Raw genomic sequence first — 14792 nt, 5'->3', positions numbered from 1 at the left:
TCCGCCTATCTCATGCCCACGCCCACTGCATCGTCCCGCCCCTTCCAGTCGACCCACCAGCAGAAAAGTTTGTGTCTGTAGAGTACCGGTCGCCTGTATCATGCAGTGGCCGAAATCCAGGTCCTGCTCCAGCGCCACTGAGTAGATGGACAGCAAGGGCATGTGGGGCTGTGGAGACAAGGCGGTCATTGGGCACGCACGGCCACACCTCTTCCCTCATCCCGGGACTCACTCCCCAGCCTGAGAGACTGGTCCCGGACCCTCACCTCCTGCATGACACTCTGTCTGCAGTTGTGGACGAGTTTCTGCAGACCTTTGGAGAACTCCAGCTCTAGGGGGGGCGGGATGGGATGGGATGGGTGTGAGGAGTGGTGCCCAGGGAGGGAAGGAGCCCGCCCCCAGGCCTGCCCCACCCGCCCCTCACCCAACACAGTGCGCTTCTCCAGGTAAACAAGGACGTCCTTCATGTACTTGGCCATGTTCTTGGCGTACTGGAGCGCTGCGTCCACACCGCCTTCACAGCGCTGCAGCAGCATGTCCACCTCCTCGGGGGGCAGGCAGCCTGCGGGGGATCCCCACTCAGCCTCCTGCAGCTGACCATCTGCCCAGTGCAGTTTTCTACTCCTCTGCCTACCCGGCCCTTAGCTCTCCCCAGCCGGTTTTCTGCTGCCTAGCCGTCTGCCACCTGGTGCCCACTCACCCTCACCGCAGTCCTCAGTGCTGGGCGGCGTGTCCTCATCCCCATGCCCGTACAGGTGTTCCATGGCCTGGGCAGGACGGGACAGGTGAGGCCAGTCCGTAGGGGACAGGGAATGCTCACCACCCCTCTGGACACCCGACCGAGGCACATGGGGAAGCTGGGTGGCTTCTCAGGCCCTGCCAGCCCTGCTCTGTGCCTCATCTAGGCTCCCCTGCCCCCACTGCTCACCTGGCTCAGGTCTCCGAGGGGCACGGACAGAAGAGTGCTGCTGTCCACTTCGCCCATGAGGAACTCGGACACGCTGCAGTGAGGGGGGCAAAGTCACAAGATGATGCCCCTGCATCCTACCATCAGCCCCACCTCCAGCCACACTCACCTGCTGCTGAAGGAGACAGCAATGGTCTCTAGAGCCATCTCAAACTCCCGCTTGTCTGCCTCATTGTTGCTTTCATAACGGAAGCCTGGAAGGCAAAGCCAAGGAGGAGACATTGGTCCTCTGTGAGGTGACCACCCTGCAGCTAACCGATGGTAACCCTGAGTGGGGGAGCATCAGGGAGCAGTCATGTGGTCGAACTCCTATGCATCCTTCAAAACCCACTTTGATTTTAGACCAACAAAAAAATAGCATAAAACCCACTCAAAAGTGGCAGCTTGCTTTTTAACACTTTAAAGAGGTCTTTTGCAATAGATTTGCCCAAAATATATTGTTTGACTCCTCGACTCCTGCCCCCATGGGTGTTGGTTGGTTACAGATACAAGTAAAATGAAATCCTTGACAACTTCAATTTTTTCTCCATTTATCATCATATTGCCTGTTGGTCCAGTTGTGAAGTGTAATTCATACTGAAGGCTGTGTTCTTTGATCTTCATCAGTAAATGCTCCAAGTCTTAAGTCTTCTTTCCATTTAGCAAATAAGGTTGTGTCATCTGCATCTCACAGGCTGTTAATGAGTCTTCTAATCCAATCCTGATGCTGTGTTCTTCATAGAATCCAGTGTCTCAGAACATTTGCTCAGCATACAGGTTGACTAAGTTGGTGAAAGGATATAACCTTTCCTTGTTTAAAACCCCTCGTTCTGTTTCAACAACTGCCTCTTATCCTCTGAATAGATGCCACAAGAGCATAACTAAATATTCTGAAATTCCCTGTAGTCTGTTACGATCCACACAGTGGAATGCCTTTGCATAGTCAATAAAACACAAAGAGACATCTTTCCGGTATTCTGCTTTCAGCCAATATCCAGCTGATATAAAAAATGCTCTGAACTCATCTTGAATTCTGGCAGTCCCCTGCCAATGTACTGCTATGACCGTTTAAAAATGATCTTCAGCCAAAATTTTACTTTCATGTGATATTAATGAAATTGTTCAATAACATCTAAATTCTGTTGATCACTTTTCTTTGGAATGGGCACAGATATGGCTCTCTTCCAATTGGTTGGCAGGGAGATGAGTGAGTGGCTTCAGTAGCATCCATTTATTGAAACATCCAACACTTCCCGGAGCCTTCTTTTTACCAATGCCTGATGTATGTTACAATATAGATGAACTCTGACAACATGATGCTGAGTTAAATCAGCCAGACACAAAAGGACACGTATTGTATGTTTCCATTAATATGAAACAGCCGGCATTGACAAATTCATACAGACCAAAAGTGATTAATAGTTACCAGGGGCTGAAGGGGCCGGAGGAAGAGGGTGTTTTAGCTAGGGGGCTCTGAGCTTCTGGTACTGGTGGTTGGTTGAATGTAACATGAATGTAACATGAATGTAACCAACGCCACTAAACTGGACATGTAAAATGTTGGATTGGCAAATGTCTTGTTACATATGTATATAAGTCCCCAAAGCAAATCCAATGCCATATAGGTGATTATGACTCACAAGAGACCTAACCAAACAGAGCAGACTGTTCATTAGCTCACCAGCTGCTCCTCGGAAACCCTGTACAGGGTCGCTATGGGTCAGAATCGACTCGATGGCACTCAACAACAACTTTTAGGGAAGTAAACCACCATGCCTTTCTCCCATAAAACAGGTGGTGGTGGTTGTTGTCAGGGGCTGTCAAGTCAGTTGCAACCTTATTTATGCAAAGCAGAATGAATCACTGCCGGATCTCACAGGAGCCTCACAATCACGGATACCTCGAACCGTCACTCCTGCCGCTCTGCCAATCCATCACATGGGGGGTCTTCAGCTTTTCCGCTGTCCCTACACTTTACCAAGCATGATATCCTTCTCCAGGGACCGGTCCCTCCTGATTATATGTCTGAAGTATGACAGACAAAGTCTCGCCATCCTAGCTTGTAACAAGCATTCTGGTTTATGTCTCCCAACACAGATTGGTTTGCTCTTCTGGCAGTCCATGATACTTTATTCTCCTCCAACACCATAACTCAAAGGCATCAATTCTTCTAAGGTCTTCCTTATTCGCTGTCCAGCTTTCACATGCATAGGAGACATATGAAGAACGGATGTTAAGTACCGTGGAGTCGGTTCCAACTCATAGTGACCCTGCACAGGGTTTCCGAGACTGCAAATCTTTTCAGGAGTAGAAAACCTCATCTTTCTCCCATGGAACAGCTGGTGGTTTCGAACCACCGACCTTGAGGTTAACAGCCCAATTTGTAACCACTACGCTACCAGAGCTCCTAATGAAGAACGGAGAGTGGTTAACAGCCAAATGCTTCTTCACTGCACCCCCAGGGCTTCTCCTGATACAACTATAAAGCCCACTCCTGTCAAGTCCATTTCAGCTCCTGGGAGAACTGCCCAGAGCGTTTCCCAGCCTGGACATCTTTGCCGAAGCCAACAGCCACATCTTTCTCCCTCGGAGCGGCTGGTAGGTTCAAACCACCGACATTTCCACTATCAGCCCAATGCCTGTCCCACAAGGCCACCGGGTCTTGTATATAGATATAGACAGGAGCCCTGGTAATACAGTGGGTTAAGCATCATCTGCTATCTAAAAGGTCAGCAGTTGGAACCCATTAGCTGCTCCTTGGGAGTCTGGTTCTGTAAAGGTTTAGAGTCTCAGAAACCCTATGGGACAGTCCTACATATCCTATAGGGTCACTCTGTGTTGGAATGGATTGCGTGGCAGTGGGGGTTTTTTATAGATACACCAAAACCAAAACACACTGTTATCGGATTGGTTCCCACTCCTATCAATCCTATATAGGGTTTCATACACTGTAAATCTTTATGGAAGCAAACAGCCTCCTCTTTCTCCCCATGAGTGGCTGGTGGGTTTGAACAGCCGAATGCCTTGACACCAAAATGCCTTTATTATATATAGATATATTTTTTGTTTTTGTTAAGTGCCGTCCAGTGGGTTCTGACTCATAGTGACTCTGTATAGGGTTTCCAAGGAACAGCTGGTGAGTTTGAACCGCCATCCTTGTGGTTCAAACAGCCCTTTCAGTCCCATGCTTATCATACCTCATACTACAGCAGATATATATTAGAAATGAATAAATAACATTTATTTATTTAATAATCTCCCCTCAAAAAGCCTAATTCAAACGTCCCCTCCTCCAGGAAGCCTTCCCTGGCTCTGTCCCACTCACCTTTGACCTTGTTGATGAGGTTGCCAGTTGCTGTTAGGGTCTCCACTGTGTTTAGCAGTGGGTGTCTGCTGATGACCTGTCGTAACACACGCAGGGCCTCATTCAGGCTCTCGGACGCCATTGGCTGGCGTGTCTCCAGGAGGTCTGAGGACACAGTGGCAGGGAGGGTCTTTAGATGGGGAAACTGAGGAAGAGCTGGGTGTGGGCGGCCGCCCGGGACTCACGGTGAGACCTTGGGTAGCACAGTCTTTCTCTGGGCTCAGATTGCCCATGCCCTGCCTGTACCCCCAAAAGCAAACTCCTGATTGTCTCCTATACGGCTGTGCCCCTCTCCATGCAGCCCCCTGCCCCTGCCCTCCCCAGGCCCTAGGGGGCTGTCTAGCTTTCTCCCCACCCCACGTGCCTAACACCATGTTATCTCACAGCCCTGGTAGTACCACATGAGGCAGTATGTTCATCACTCCCACTTTGCAGACACTGAGGCACAGAGAGGGGAAGTCACTTCTCAAACGTCACACAGCTCCTCCGGCTACATCTGACCCCAAGCCCAGGCCTATCACTACATGCCAAACGTTCTTAGCTGGAAAAAGGTACAAACTCTGTACCGCCACGGAGGAGCCAGAGTCACTGGGCTGCCCAGAGCGGGGGCATGACCGGCCCGGCAGGCAGGCAGTCAGTGTCGGAGCCAGCAGGTCAGTGGGCCCAGTGGCCAGCCTGGAGAACAGCTTTGACCCCTCTGTCACCAATCTGTACCTCCTATAAACCAAAAAAATCCCAACCACTGGCAATTCTGTGTGTTGCTGTGTGCCACTCAGTGAGTTCCGATTCATAGTGTCCCTGTATAGGGTTTCCGAGGCTGTCAATATTTATGGGAGCAGAAAGCCTCATCTTTCTCCCACAGAGTGACCAGTAAATGAAGCCTGCTGACCTTGTGGTTAGCATCCCAACTCTGACCCCACTACACCACCGGCATTCCTTATAACCACCCTACAGGCAGAAGAGAACTGTTTCTCTATGGAAGCAGAAAACCTTATCTTGGTCCTTCAGAACAGCTGCTGGGTTTGAACCGCCAACTTTGCAGTTAGCAGCCTAACATGCAACCCACTGTGTTGCCAGGACCCCTTGTAGCTGTTGTTAAGCATCAGCACGTCAGTTCTGACTCATAATGACCCTGTATAGGGTTTCCCAGGCGCAGCTGATGGGTTAGAACAGCCAACTTGTGGTCAGCAGTCCAGTGCTAATCCTACACCAGGATTCCCGTGCCTCCTATAGAATTCTCCAAAAAATCAGGGAAACATAAATTCCTTCTCAGCACCAAGGGCCCGTCTGGACACACGCCCAGGAGACCCATGCTGTCTACTCAAGGGGGCAGAAAGGAGCTTCCAGAATCTGGCTGTACCTCTAGCTCTTGAATCCCCAGCCACCAAGCCCCTGCTTCCACTAGGGAAGTCTGTGGTGGGCGGGAGTCCTGTGAGGGGTCTGGGACCCACCTTAGTGTGGTGAGGCAAATCCACGGCAGCCACTGTGTACCCATGGGATGACCTGCATTTGTCCCCAGAGCCACGCAGCCCTGCACCCCATGTTGTTGCCTCACTTGGTGGCCCCGGGTGCACAATCCCACAGATGCACAAGAGACTATGGATGTGGGGAACAGGTTAGGTGGTTTGTTGGGGTCTCCAGGGGCTAACTCTGGGCCCAAGAGGCTCTGGTCAGTCTGGAGGTCCTGTCCTCAGGGCAGGTAGTCCTGCCCTAGGGTTCTGGCTTCCTCCATTTTGGCACACTTGTCAGGGGATGGGTCCCCCAACTGCCAGCTAACCAGATTCCGAAGGTGAATCAGGTGGGTAAACTGAGGCCCAGTGGAAGGTACCTGGAAGGGGTGTGGTGGCCCTGCCCCTGTCCACATGGGCTGTGTCCACCCCACCTTGGGCTGACTGTGCCAGGGTCCCCAGGCCTGATGTGGACCCCACAAGAATCTCTGTAACAAAACGAGTCTTGGAAAGCACATACAGGTCAGATGTTCAGCATACAAGTGCCAAGAGTCACCCCCATTCCAGAGGGGCCAGAGGCCCAGAGAGGAGTGCTGCCCATCCAGGGCCACTCTGGGTCAGGGGCAGAGCTGTGACAGGAATCCTCAGCCTTCCCGTCCAGTCCCCCCACCCCAAGCTACTGCCTGTCCCTATCTCCTCCAGGCAGCCCGCTGGTGTGCTCCGGCCCGGGGCCTCGGAGGAAGCTCGGATAGAAAAAGAACTGAGATTAGCGAGTTTCCCCAGGAAGCCGGCTCCACCCCACCCGCCCCTGAGACCACATAACCCTGGGGGCTCCCAGCAGGGCCTGGCCCCCTCCCACCAGCCAGACAGCCCCCTCTCAAGGCCAAAACCCATGTCAAATCTGACTCTGGGGGAGCAGGGAGTCAGGTGTACTTGGGACCTCTGCTTGCTCATCTGTTAAACGGGTGGCTGCGGAGTGACTCAGAGTGCTTGGCACTGTCCTGGCTCTGCATTTCCGGGAGGATGAGCGGGGGCCCAGGCAGAACATGAGGTGCTATGCCAGCCCGAGGTGCCCGCCCAGGCTGCCAGGGACAAACAGGAAGCAGATGAAAATAACTCGGCAGGAAACCAGGCTGTCAGCAGCCACGTGGAGAAGGAACAAAACCACCATCCCAAGACCGTCCACTCCCAGTATCTCCTGTGTGGGCCTGCCTCTTGTCCCTTCCGAGTCTCTCTCCACTCAGACCTCAGCCCACTCCCCATCCCACTGTCTGATCCGCTCTGTGCTCCAACACCTGTGATGGCTCTCCACTGTCCTCATGATAATTCCTGCTTAGCATTCTCAGGGCTCCGGCCTCACACATTTCACACTCCAACTCCCCGTTCTATAAACACACTACTATTTCCTTGTTTCCGAGACTGTGCACATTTTGTCTCCTCTGCCTCAATGCCTTTCACTCCTAATCGCCTGCAAACTCCTATACACCCCTCAAAGCCTCAGCCGCAATGTCCTCTTCCACACAACTCTCCCTGCAAACCTCTTCTGAGACTCAAGTGCCTTTGGGTTCCACCGTAATCCCACAGGGTCTGGGGTGTCTGCTTTCCAACAGGCCTAAGGACTTGTGGGTCCTCACCTTCATGAAGTACATCCTCTTTGAGCTTCTCCAGGCCCTCAGCAAAGCGGGCCACATCAGCCAGCAGGTGGGGAATGTCTTCAGTGGCATCAGGGCAGGGCCCCTCGACATTGAGCTCGCTGGGACCAAAAGCTGTCAGTGGACTTCGGTGGCCCCGACTGAGTGTCCAGGAGCCGGGTCCAGATAGTGGGAAGCCAGCAGCACTGGCGTGGCGGCTCAGGCTGGTGGGCCGTTTGAGTGTGCCTGTGGCCTTGGCATTCGAGGCTGCAGCTGGCAGCTCCAGACTAGATCCACAAGGGGCTGCATCTGTACCATCTTTCCTGGGAAGCTCCTAGGGTGGAGAGGGGGAAGAATAGGGACAGCTAAGTGGGTGCGCTAGCCCGCACTGCCTCAGTTCCCCCAAAAGTGAAGTGGGGCTCTGCCGGGGTCAAAGGCCAGAGGTCACAGGGCTGAGATTTGATAAAGTGCCCCCCCCACACCTTGTTACCCAACATCCTCTTCCCCAGAGCTTTCACAAACAACGGTCTCTGCCTTAACCACAGCAGGGGGCGGGGCCTGCAGAGCTCGGGGAGGTGTCACCCCACTTCCTGATGGGGGTGGGGAGGGCCTGAGGCCCTTGGAGCCCCACTCAGGTCCCTGCAGCCCTATTTACTTCCCTGTGAAGGCAGTCTATAGGTTCCATCATGCTAGGTGTCCTATATACACCCAAGGCCTATGGCGCCCCCCAGGCCCTATAGACAATTCCCCAAGTTTCATAGACACACCCCACACCCTATAGACACTCCAGTCTCTAGACCCCCACAGGCCCCATAGACTTCCCAAGTCCCATAGACCTCTCCCAGACCCCCAAATTGCCATGGACCACCCCAGGTCCCACAGAAGCCCCTAAGTCTCACGGACTCTTCTGGTGAACCCCGTTATCCTGTTATCCTATAAACCTTCCATCCGATGGCGGTACCATAGACCTCTAACTTTCCCGTGATCCCAAGTCCCATCCCTAAACCCCTCCCCTGCCTAAGACCCCGGTCTTGTAGGGTCTCAAACTAGGGATACCCCACCCTGGCACCTGTTCCACCCACTCTCCAAGCCCTGGAGGGATGGCGGACACGGTGGTCATCCCAAAGGACTCCTACCATGAGCCGAACAGCCACGCTGTTCCCTCCTGGACTCTGCGGTTCCTGCAGTTCGGCCCGGTGGGGGCTGTAGCTGGCCCCCCATCGCAGACCCAGCATGGTGCGGCGGCAGACCCGTGTGCCCTGAGCTTGGGGCGCACCCTTCACCGCTCAGGTCCGGCCCGCCCCACCCCGCAGAGGCACCACTCACCCCCAAGATCGCTGGGCTGGGACTCCCCGCCCGGTTCTTCTTGGAGATGGAGGGGGTTTTCATAAGTTCTCGCTTCTTCCGGGAGAACATGGCGAGCCACGGTCTGGCAGCCGCTGCGGGGCGCAGGCCGGGGTCTCAGCGCGGCAGCTCCCAGAGCCGGCTGCCTCCGACCCACATTGTCGGCAGGCCACCCCCCACCCCAGCTGTCAGACCCACGTGATAAGCCCAGCTCTCCCCTTCCCCCTCACAGGAAAAAGGTTCCATAGGCCACAACACAGACCTGCTCCCCACCCTCCCAGGGCCGCCTCAGCCTGCTCGTCCGCAGAGTGGGCGCGAAGGTGGGGTTATGCCCCACCCACCCAGGCCCCGCCCCTCAAGGCCCGCCTCCAGTGTCTTCCTCCACTAGCCCTGCCTGAGCGCCCTCCCACCCACCCGTTTGACGCTGGGCAGGCACACAGGCAGCGCCAGATTCAAGGGGCACTGACCCCACTTGGACATACCCGGACAACACACCTCGGAGTACACAGACATCCGTGTGCCGTAAAACGCAAGGACAATTCGTAGACACAATCAGACTCCAGCCAGCCACAAAGTCATCTAACATCTGCTCAGCCCCACGTCCTTGGAGATGGCGCCTGCAGAACTCAGGTCATCTGCAGCTCACCTGTCCTGAAGCCCCAGTCGGGTGCCCACCTAAAGCGATCATGGAATTCCAGACCTCGCTGGGCCAACACATACCCAGCAAGGAGATGAAGACCCCGGAAACGCGGCAGCGAGAAACTAAACGCACAGGTAAAGTTTTAACTTGGCTTAAAGTAAAATGAGCTCAGGACAGCCCTAACAGCTTATCTATCATTAAGATGAAACTGCTTCCCTTCACTCTCTGCCACGGTCAATTGTTCAATGTCGTCAAATCGTGCATTGTTGTTGTTGTTAAGTGCTGTCGAGTCGGTTCCGACCCATAGCGACCCTGTAGAGGGTTTCCGAGGAGCAGCTGGTGAGCTTGAACTACCGACCTTGCAGTTCAAACGGCTTTGCAGTCTGGCGCATTAACCCACAGCACCACACCAGGACTCCAAATCGTGCATTACTACTCCATAATTACTTTTTTAGAAAGGAATCATTTCTTCTTTTAATTGGTAGCTCATTTCCCTAACTACCTGCCATAGTCAATTACGATTCCATAGTTAATCTCTTTTTTTAGAGATTTATAATTTCTTCTTTTAACTGGTAGCTAATCTCCACTCCAAGGACTCTCCAGGAAAAAGAGAGAAATAGCTACATATTTCTTGTGAAGGCCACTGATAACCACTGTTGAGAAAAAGTCACTAGTGCCTGTTAGAGCCAACATGGCCAGAATGGTCAGTGAGGCTCGAGATAAACAAAGCAACAAAGAAGTTTCTGAAATTCCTCAGGCTCCTATCCTATGCCCACCTGAGATGACTACAAATAATGTCTCCTCCCCTTTTCCCTCAGAGAGCCTGCCTTCCTGTATGGTGGTGGTGGCTGTGTGTTGCTGAGTTGGTTCTGATTCATAGTCTCTCTGTAAAGGGTCTCTGGGCGGTAACCCTGTGTGATTAGATGGTCTCATCATTTTCCCCAGGAGTGGCTACTGGCAGTGCGGTTAGCGGTCCAATGTGTGAGCCGCAGTGTTACCAGAGCTGCTTGTCTTCCTGTATATCTATCTATGATCCACACTAAATGCTTTGCTCTGTGTTCTCAGCCCTCCTTCTGTCTATTGACTATACTGGTGGTGGTGGTATATACCGTGGAGTCGGTTCCTATTCATAGTGACCCCTTCATAGGGTTTCGGAGGCTGTAAATCTTTACAGTAGCAGAAAGCTTTATCTTTCTCCTGCAGAACTGCTAGTTTTGAACTGCTGACCTTGAGGTTAGCAGCCTAACTCCTTGTTGTTGTTGTTAAGTGCCATCGAGTCGGTTCCGACCCATAGCGACCCTGTACAGGGTTTCCGAGGGTGTAAATCTTTACGGGAGTAGAAAGCCTCATCTTTCTCCCGCGGAGCGGCTGGTAGTCTCGAACCGCAGACCTTAAGGTTCGCAGCCCGATTCGTAACCACTACGCTACCAGAGCCTAACTCCTAACCACTAGGTAATCAGAGCTCCTTATTGACTGCATTTGTTGTTATTAAGTTCCGACCCATAGTGACCCCGTATAGGGTTTCCAAGGAGCAGCTGGTGAGCTTGAACTGCCGACCTTGCAGTTCAAACGACTTTGCAGTTCAGTGCATTAGCCCACAGCGCCACCCCAGGACTCCATTGACTATATTAATGTTGTTGTTAAGTGCTGTTGAGTCAATTCCAACCATAGTGACCCTGTATAGGGTTTCTAAGGAACAGCTGGTGAACTTGAACCACTGATTTTGCCGTTCAAACGACTTTACAGTCTGACCCGTTAGCCCACAGCACCATACCAGGACTCCATTGTTGTTGTTGTTAGGTGCCATCGAGTCAGTAATGACCCATAGCGACCTTATGCACAGCAGAATGAAACACTGCCCGATCCTGGGCCAACCTCACTACTGTTGTCACGCTTGAGTCCATCGATGCTGCCACTTGGCCAAACCATCTTGCTGGGGGTCTTCCTCTTTTTCTCTGACCCTCCACCTTACCAAACATCATATCATTCTCCAGTGAATGGTCCCTCCTGACAATATGTCCGAAGTATGAGAGACAAGGTTTGGCCATCAGATAGTTGTTAGATGCCATCAAGTCCATTTTAGTGGCAGGTAACCAAGAACTGGTTACAACAGGAGCCCACCCCTGCAGCTATCATGCCACCCTCCTGCTCCTTGGGCACCCACAGTGTGCACGGGTTTCCAACCCCTATCACCTTCCTCCTCTTGGACACTCCAGTCTGATGTCTCTTCCCTTGAAGAGTCCCACCCCCAAGGCAGAAACCGCCCCCCCTTCCCAACCATCACTGACCTCGGTGCCAGGGCCACAGAACACACAGACTGTGGTCACTATGCCAGTCCCTGCTCCCAAGGCCCAGGTCCAACAGCCCAGGAGTCCTTTAGTGACCCGGGGGTGGGGTGGGGGGGGCTCCTCTTCTCTGTGCTCTGGACTCTGCCACCAGGCTCCCTGGCAGCTAGACCTTCCCGGGCCTTGACCTCTTCCTTCCACAACCGTGGCACTCTCAGGAACTGCCGAAAAGCACCAGGCTCACATGGGTACCCACGGGCGTACAGCCTGGACCAGGGTCTGGGTTAGGACCCATGTGTATGGGAGACATGTCCAGTCCCAGCTGGGGGCCAGTCGGCTCATATCTGTACCCTGACCAGCACCTCTGCATCCACAAACACCCAGGTCCACACTAGGTGTGCACAGGTGTGTACAGACACATCTCCTGGCGTGAAGACATACATGCACACGATTGCAACACCAAACTGCCCTTTATTGCCCTTCCCCCGGCATGGATCATAGCGCCAAGCCCTCTAGTTGTCCCCCCAGTGGGATGAGGCTCAGAGTACAGTCTCCGCAGCACTGGGGTCCTCCCGAAAACAGCTGATGCGTTTGGAGGTGCGAGGTCCACCCATAAGCTTGCCTCCTTCTATAAAGCGTCCTCTTCGTCCTCCTCCTTCCCTTGGTCTTTGGAGAAGTACAGAAATACCTGGCAGGTGGGCGTCGGAAGGGGCGGGAGAGATGGTCAGCCCACGGACCGGGTGCCCAGAGTCCCAACCCCACTCCCTCCCCAAGCCACAGTCACCTCCTCCAGCGTGGTCTGGCTCACGGAAAAGTCTTCCACGCTGTGCTCCTTGCCGTGTGCCGCCAGCTCACCAAAGACGTGAGCTAGGGTGCAAAGCCCACCCGGTAGCAACTGGAAACGCAGAAGCCCACCGTGCGCCTCCCGCAGCTCAGCCCCTGGGAAGGCGGCCGCCACAAACTGGGTCGCCGGCTCCGGCCGCATCGCCGGCACCCGTAAGATTAGTGTGTGGCCAGCCCCGAACCTGGGGACAGTGAGACGGGGCTGTTGGGCTTGCCCTTAGCCCATTTCATAACCTGGCCTCACTCCGGACACCTAACACACACACAGGGACCCGCTTCCATCCCACCGCCCCATCCCCAGCTAAGGTCCCGCCCACACCTCTCCTGACTCCACCTCCAGTCACAGCCATAAAAACCTTAACATCAACACTTCAAGTTTATCCCTAAAATCTCTCCTTTAAACCTGCTCACTTCATCAAGGCCCCCGCCCCCGCCTTCACGCCTCCCGGTGTCTGAGGCCCCGCCCACCCCTCCTTCACTCCTCCCCGTATCTGAGGCCCCGCCCACCCACCTGCCCTTGAGGTGCTGCGCACTGCCCAGACAGCGGAAGCGCCCGTTTGTCATGATGGCCAGGCGCGTGCAGAGAGCCTCACACTCCTCCATGCTGCAGGAATCAGGTGCTTCGCTAAGGTGTTCGTGTTCCGGATCCCGCGCGGCCTGCCCCTCCTCCCTCCCTGAAACCCACACCTCTGCACCTGGCATGCGCCCGCGGGTGGGAACGGGTATCTCCCTCCACACCAATCAGGTGTGCCTTTGGGGGCTTGGCCTGAGCCCTCCCTCAGAGCCTAGAGCAGACCGGCCTGGGGACCACCTGTGTGAAGTGAGCACCACGGAGCGGCCCTCGCGCACCACGGACAGGAGGCTGTTCCAAAGGAAGCGCCGCGCCCTGGGATCCATTCCCGTGGTTGGCTCATCCTGGGAAAGCCGACACCCATAAGCCTGGTTCCATTCAGGACCTGACCCACCCCCGTTCCCACGTACCAGAAAGATGACGGCTGGGTCCCCAACCAGTGCCACTGCGGTTGCCAACTTCCGTTTGTTGCCGCCACTGTAGGTGCCTGCAGGCCGATCGGCATAGAGCACAAGCCCCAGGCGAGCCAGGCCTGCACGCGCCGTCTATGGGCCGGGCCACAGGGAGTTGGAGACAGTCAAAAGAGTGGGAAGGTCCTGGGGCATAGGAACCAGGAGAGGGTAGTGGTAGGGCTGGGATAGGGGCGGGAGCTACCCAGCTCACCTGGGCTACCTGGGCCTCCGGGACACCACGCAGGCGCGCAAACAGCTCCAGATGCTCCCGGCCGGTCAGCAGTTCAAAGACAGCATCAGACTGCGGGCAGTAACCCATGTGGCGGTGCGCTGCAGCCGATGCCTGAGCCACACTGGAGGACAGAGGGTTCAAGGAACTGGCTAAAGACCCCAGAAATGCTGAGTACGGACATAGGGGTTCTCAGGACCCACCCAGTCCTATTTGGTGACCGGCAGGAGGTATCTCAAGGGCCCCCATTGAGTCCCCTCACCTGTGGCCAGCCAGCACAGCCTCGCCTCCGCTGGGCAGTGTGTCCCCAGTCATCATGCGAAATGTGGATGTTTTTCCTGCTCCGTTAACACCCAGCAACCCAAAGCACTGCAGAGACATACAGACGCCCTCGTTCCAGTACCTCCGATTCCCCATGGGGTGGGCAGTTCTGAGTTTCTGCTGTGAGAAGTGGGGGCCTTTGGGGTGTGTGTTGTTGTTGTTATGTGCTGTGGAGTCAGTTCTGACCCATAGCAACTCTGTAGAGGGTTTCTGAGGAGAGACTGGTGAGCTTGACCCGCCAACTTTGTGATTCAAACTGACTTTGCAATCCAGTGCATTAGCCCCCAGCGCCACACCAGGGCCTGTCACTCATTGTTGTTAAGTGCTGTCAAGGAGCAGCTAGTGAGTTTGAATCACTGACCTTGCGTTTCAAACAACTTTACAGTCCAGCACATTAGCCCACAGTGCCACACCAGGACTCCTTAATGAGGACCAATTTTATTGCCATACATTGTAATCAACTGTGACATTGAGTAGATCTCCAATAAAGGTCAAATATAGCAGGTGTTCAATAAACATAGAACATCAATGCTCAGTAAGTATGGGAAACAGGCATTAGATTTCTGAATGTTTTCTATGCATGATATTGTTGTTATTGGGTGCTATCGAGTTGGTACCGACTCATAGCAACCCTATGAGTGACCCTAAGGAGCTCTGGTAGCGTAGTGGTTACAAATCGGGCTGCGAACCTTAAGGTCAGCGGTTTAAAACTACCAGC

At 54.1% G+C, this 14792-nt stretch overlaps 2 protein-coding genes across 2 annotated transcripts in view; both read right to left on the bottom strand.

Annotated features, from left to right (window-relative positions):
• The window catches only part of HMHA1 (histocompatibility (minor) HA-1), a 29420-nt gene extending 20615 nt beyond the window's left edge, over nt 1-8805 (bottom strand). Inside the window, exons 1-9 of the mRNA XM_006876743.1 lie at nt 8716-8805; nt 7393-7723; nt 4272-4415; nt 1077-1161; nt 929-1001; nt 701-767; nt 425-562; nt 267-331; nt 58-168 (exon numbers count right to left, since the gene is read on the bottom strand). Coding sequence (XP_006876805.1) covers nt 58-168; nt 267-331; nt 425-562; nt 701-767; nt 929-1001; nt 1077-1161; nt 4272-4415; nt 7393-7723; nt 8716-8805 — 1104 coding nt within the window. The remainder of the gene's footprint in view (nt 1-57; nt 169-266; nt 332-424; nt 563-700; nt 768-928; nt 1002-1076; nt 1162-4271; nt 4416-7392; nt 7724-8715) is intronic.
• A 3392-nt stretch (nt 8806-12197) lies between these two features.
• Nucleotides 12198-14792, bottom strand: part of ABCA7 (ATP-binding cassette, sub-family A (ABC1), member 7) — a 17714-nt gene continuing 15119 nt past the window's right edge. The window contains 8 exon segments of the mRNA XM_006876742.1: nt 12198-12253; nt 12256-12346; nt 12443-12683; nt 13013-13105; nt 13313-13416; nt 13483-13617; nt 13736-13877; nt 14016-14122. Coding sequence (XP_006876804.1) covers nt 12198-12253; nt 12256-12346; nt 12443-12683; nt 13013-13105; nt 13313-13416; nt 13483-13617; nt 13736-13877; nt 14016-14122 — 969 coding nt within the window.

Source organism: Chrysochloris asiatica, unplaced genomic scaffold (genome assembly GCF_000296735.1).
Source record: "Chrysochloris asiatica unplaced genomic scaffold, ChrAsi1.0 scaffold00409, whole genome shotgun sequence".
NCBI lineage: Eukaryota > Metazoa > Chordata > Mammalia > Afrosoricida > Chrysochloridae > Chrysochloris > Chrysochloris asiatica.
This window is presented reverse-complemented; position numbering and strand designations above follow the sequence as displayed.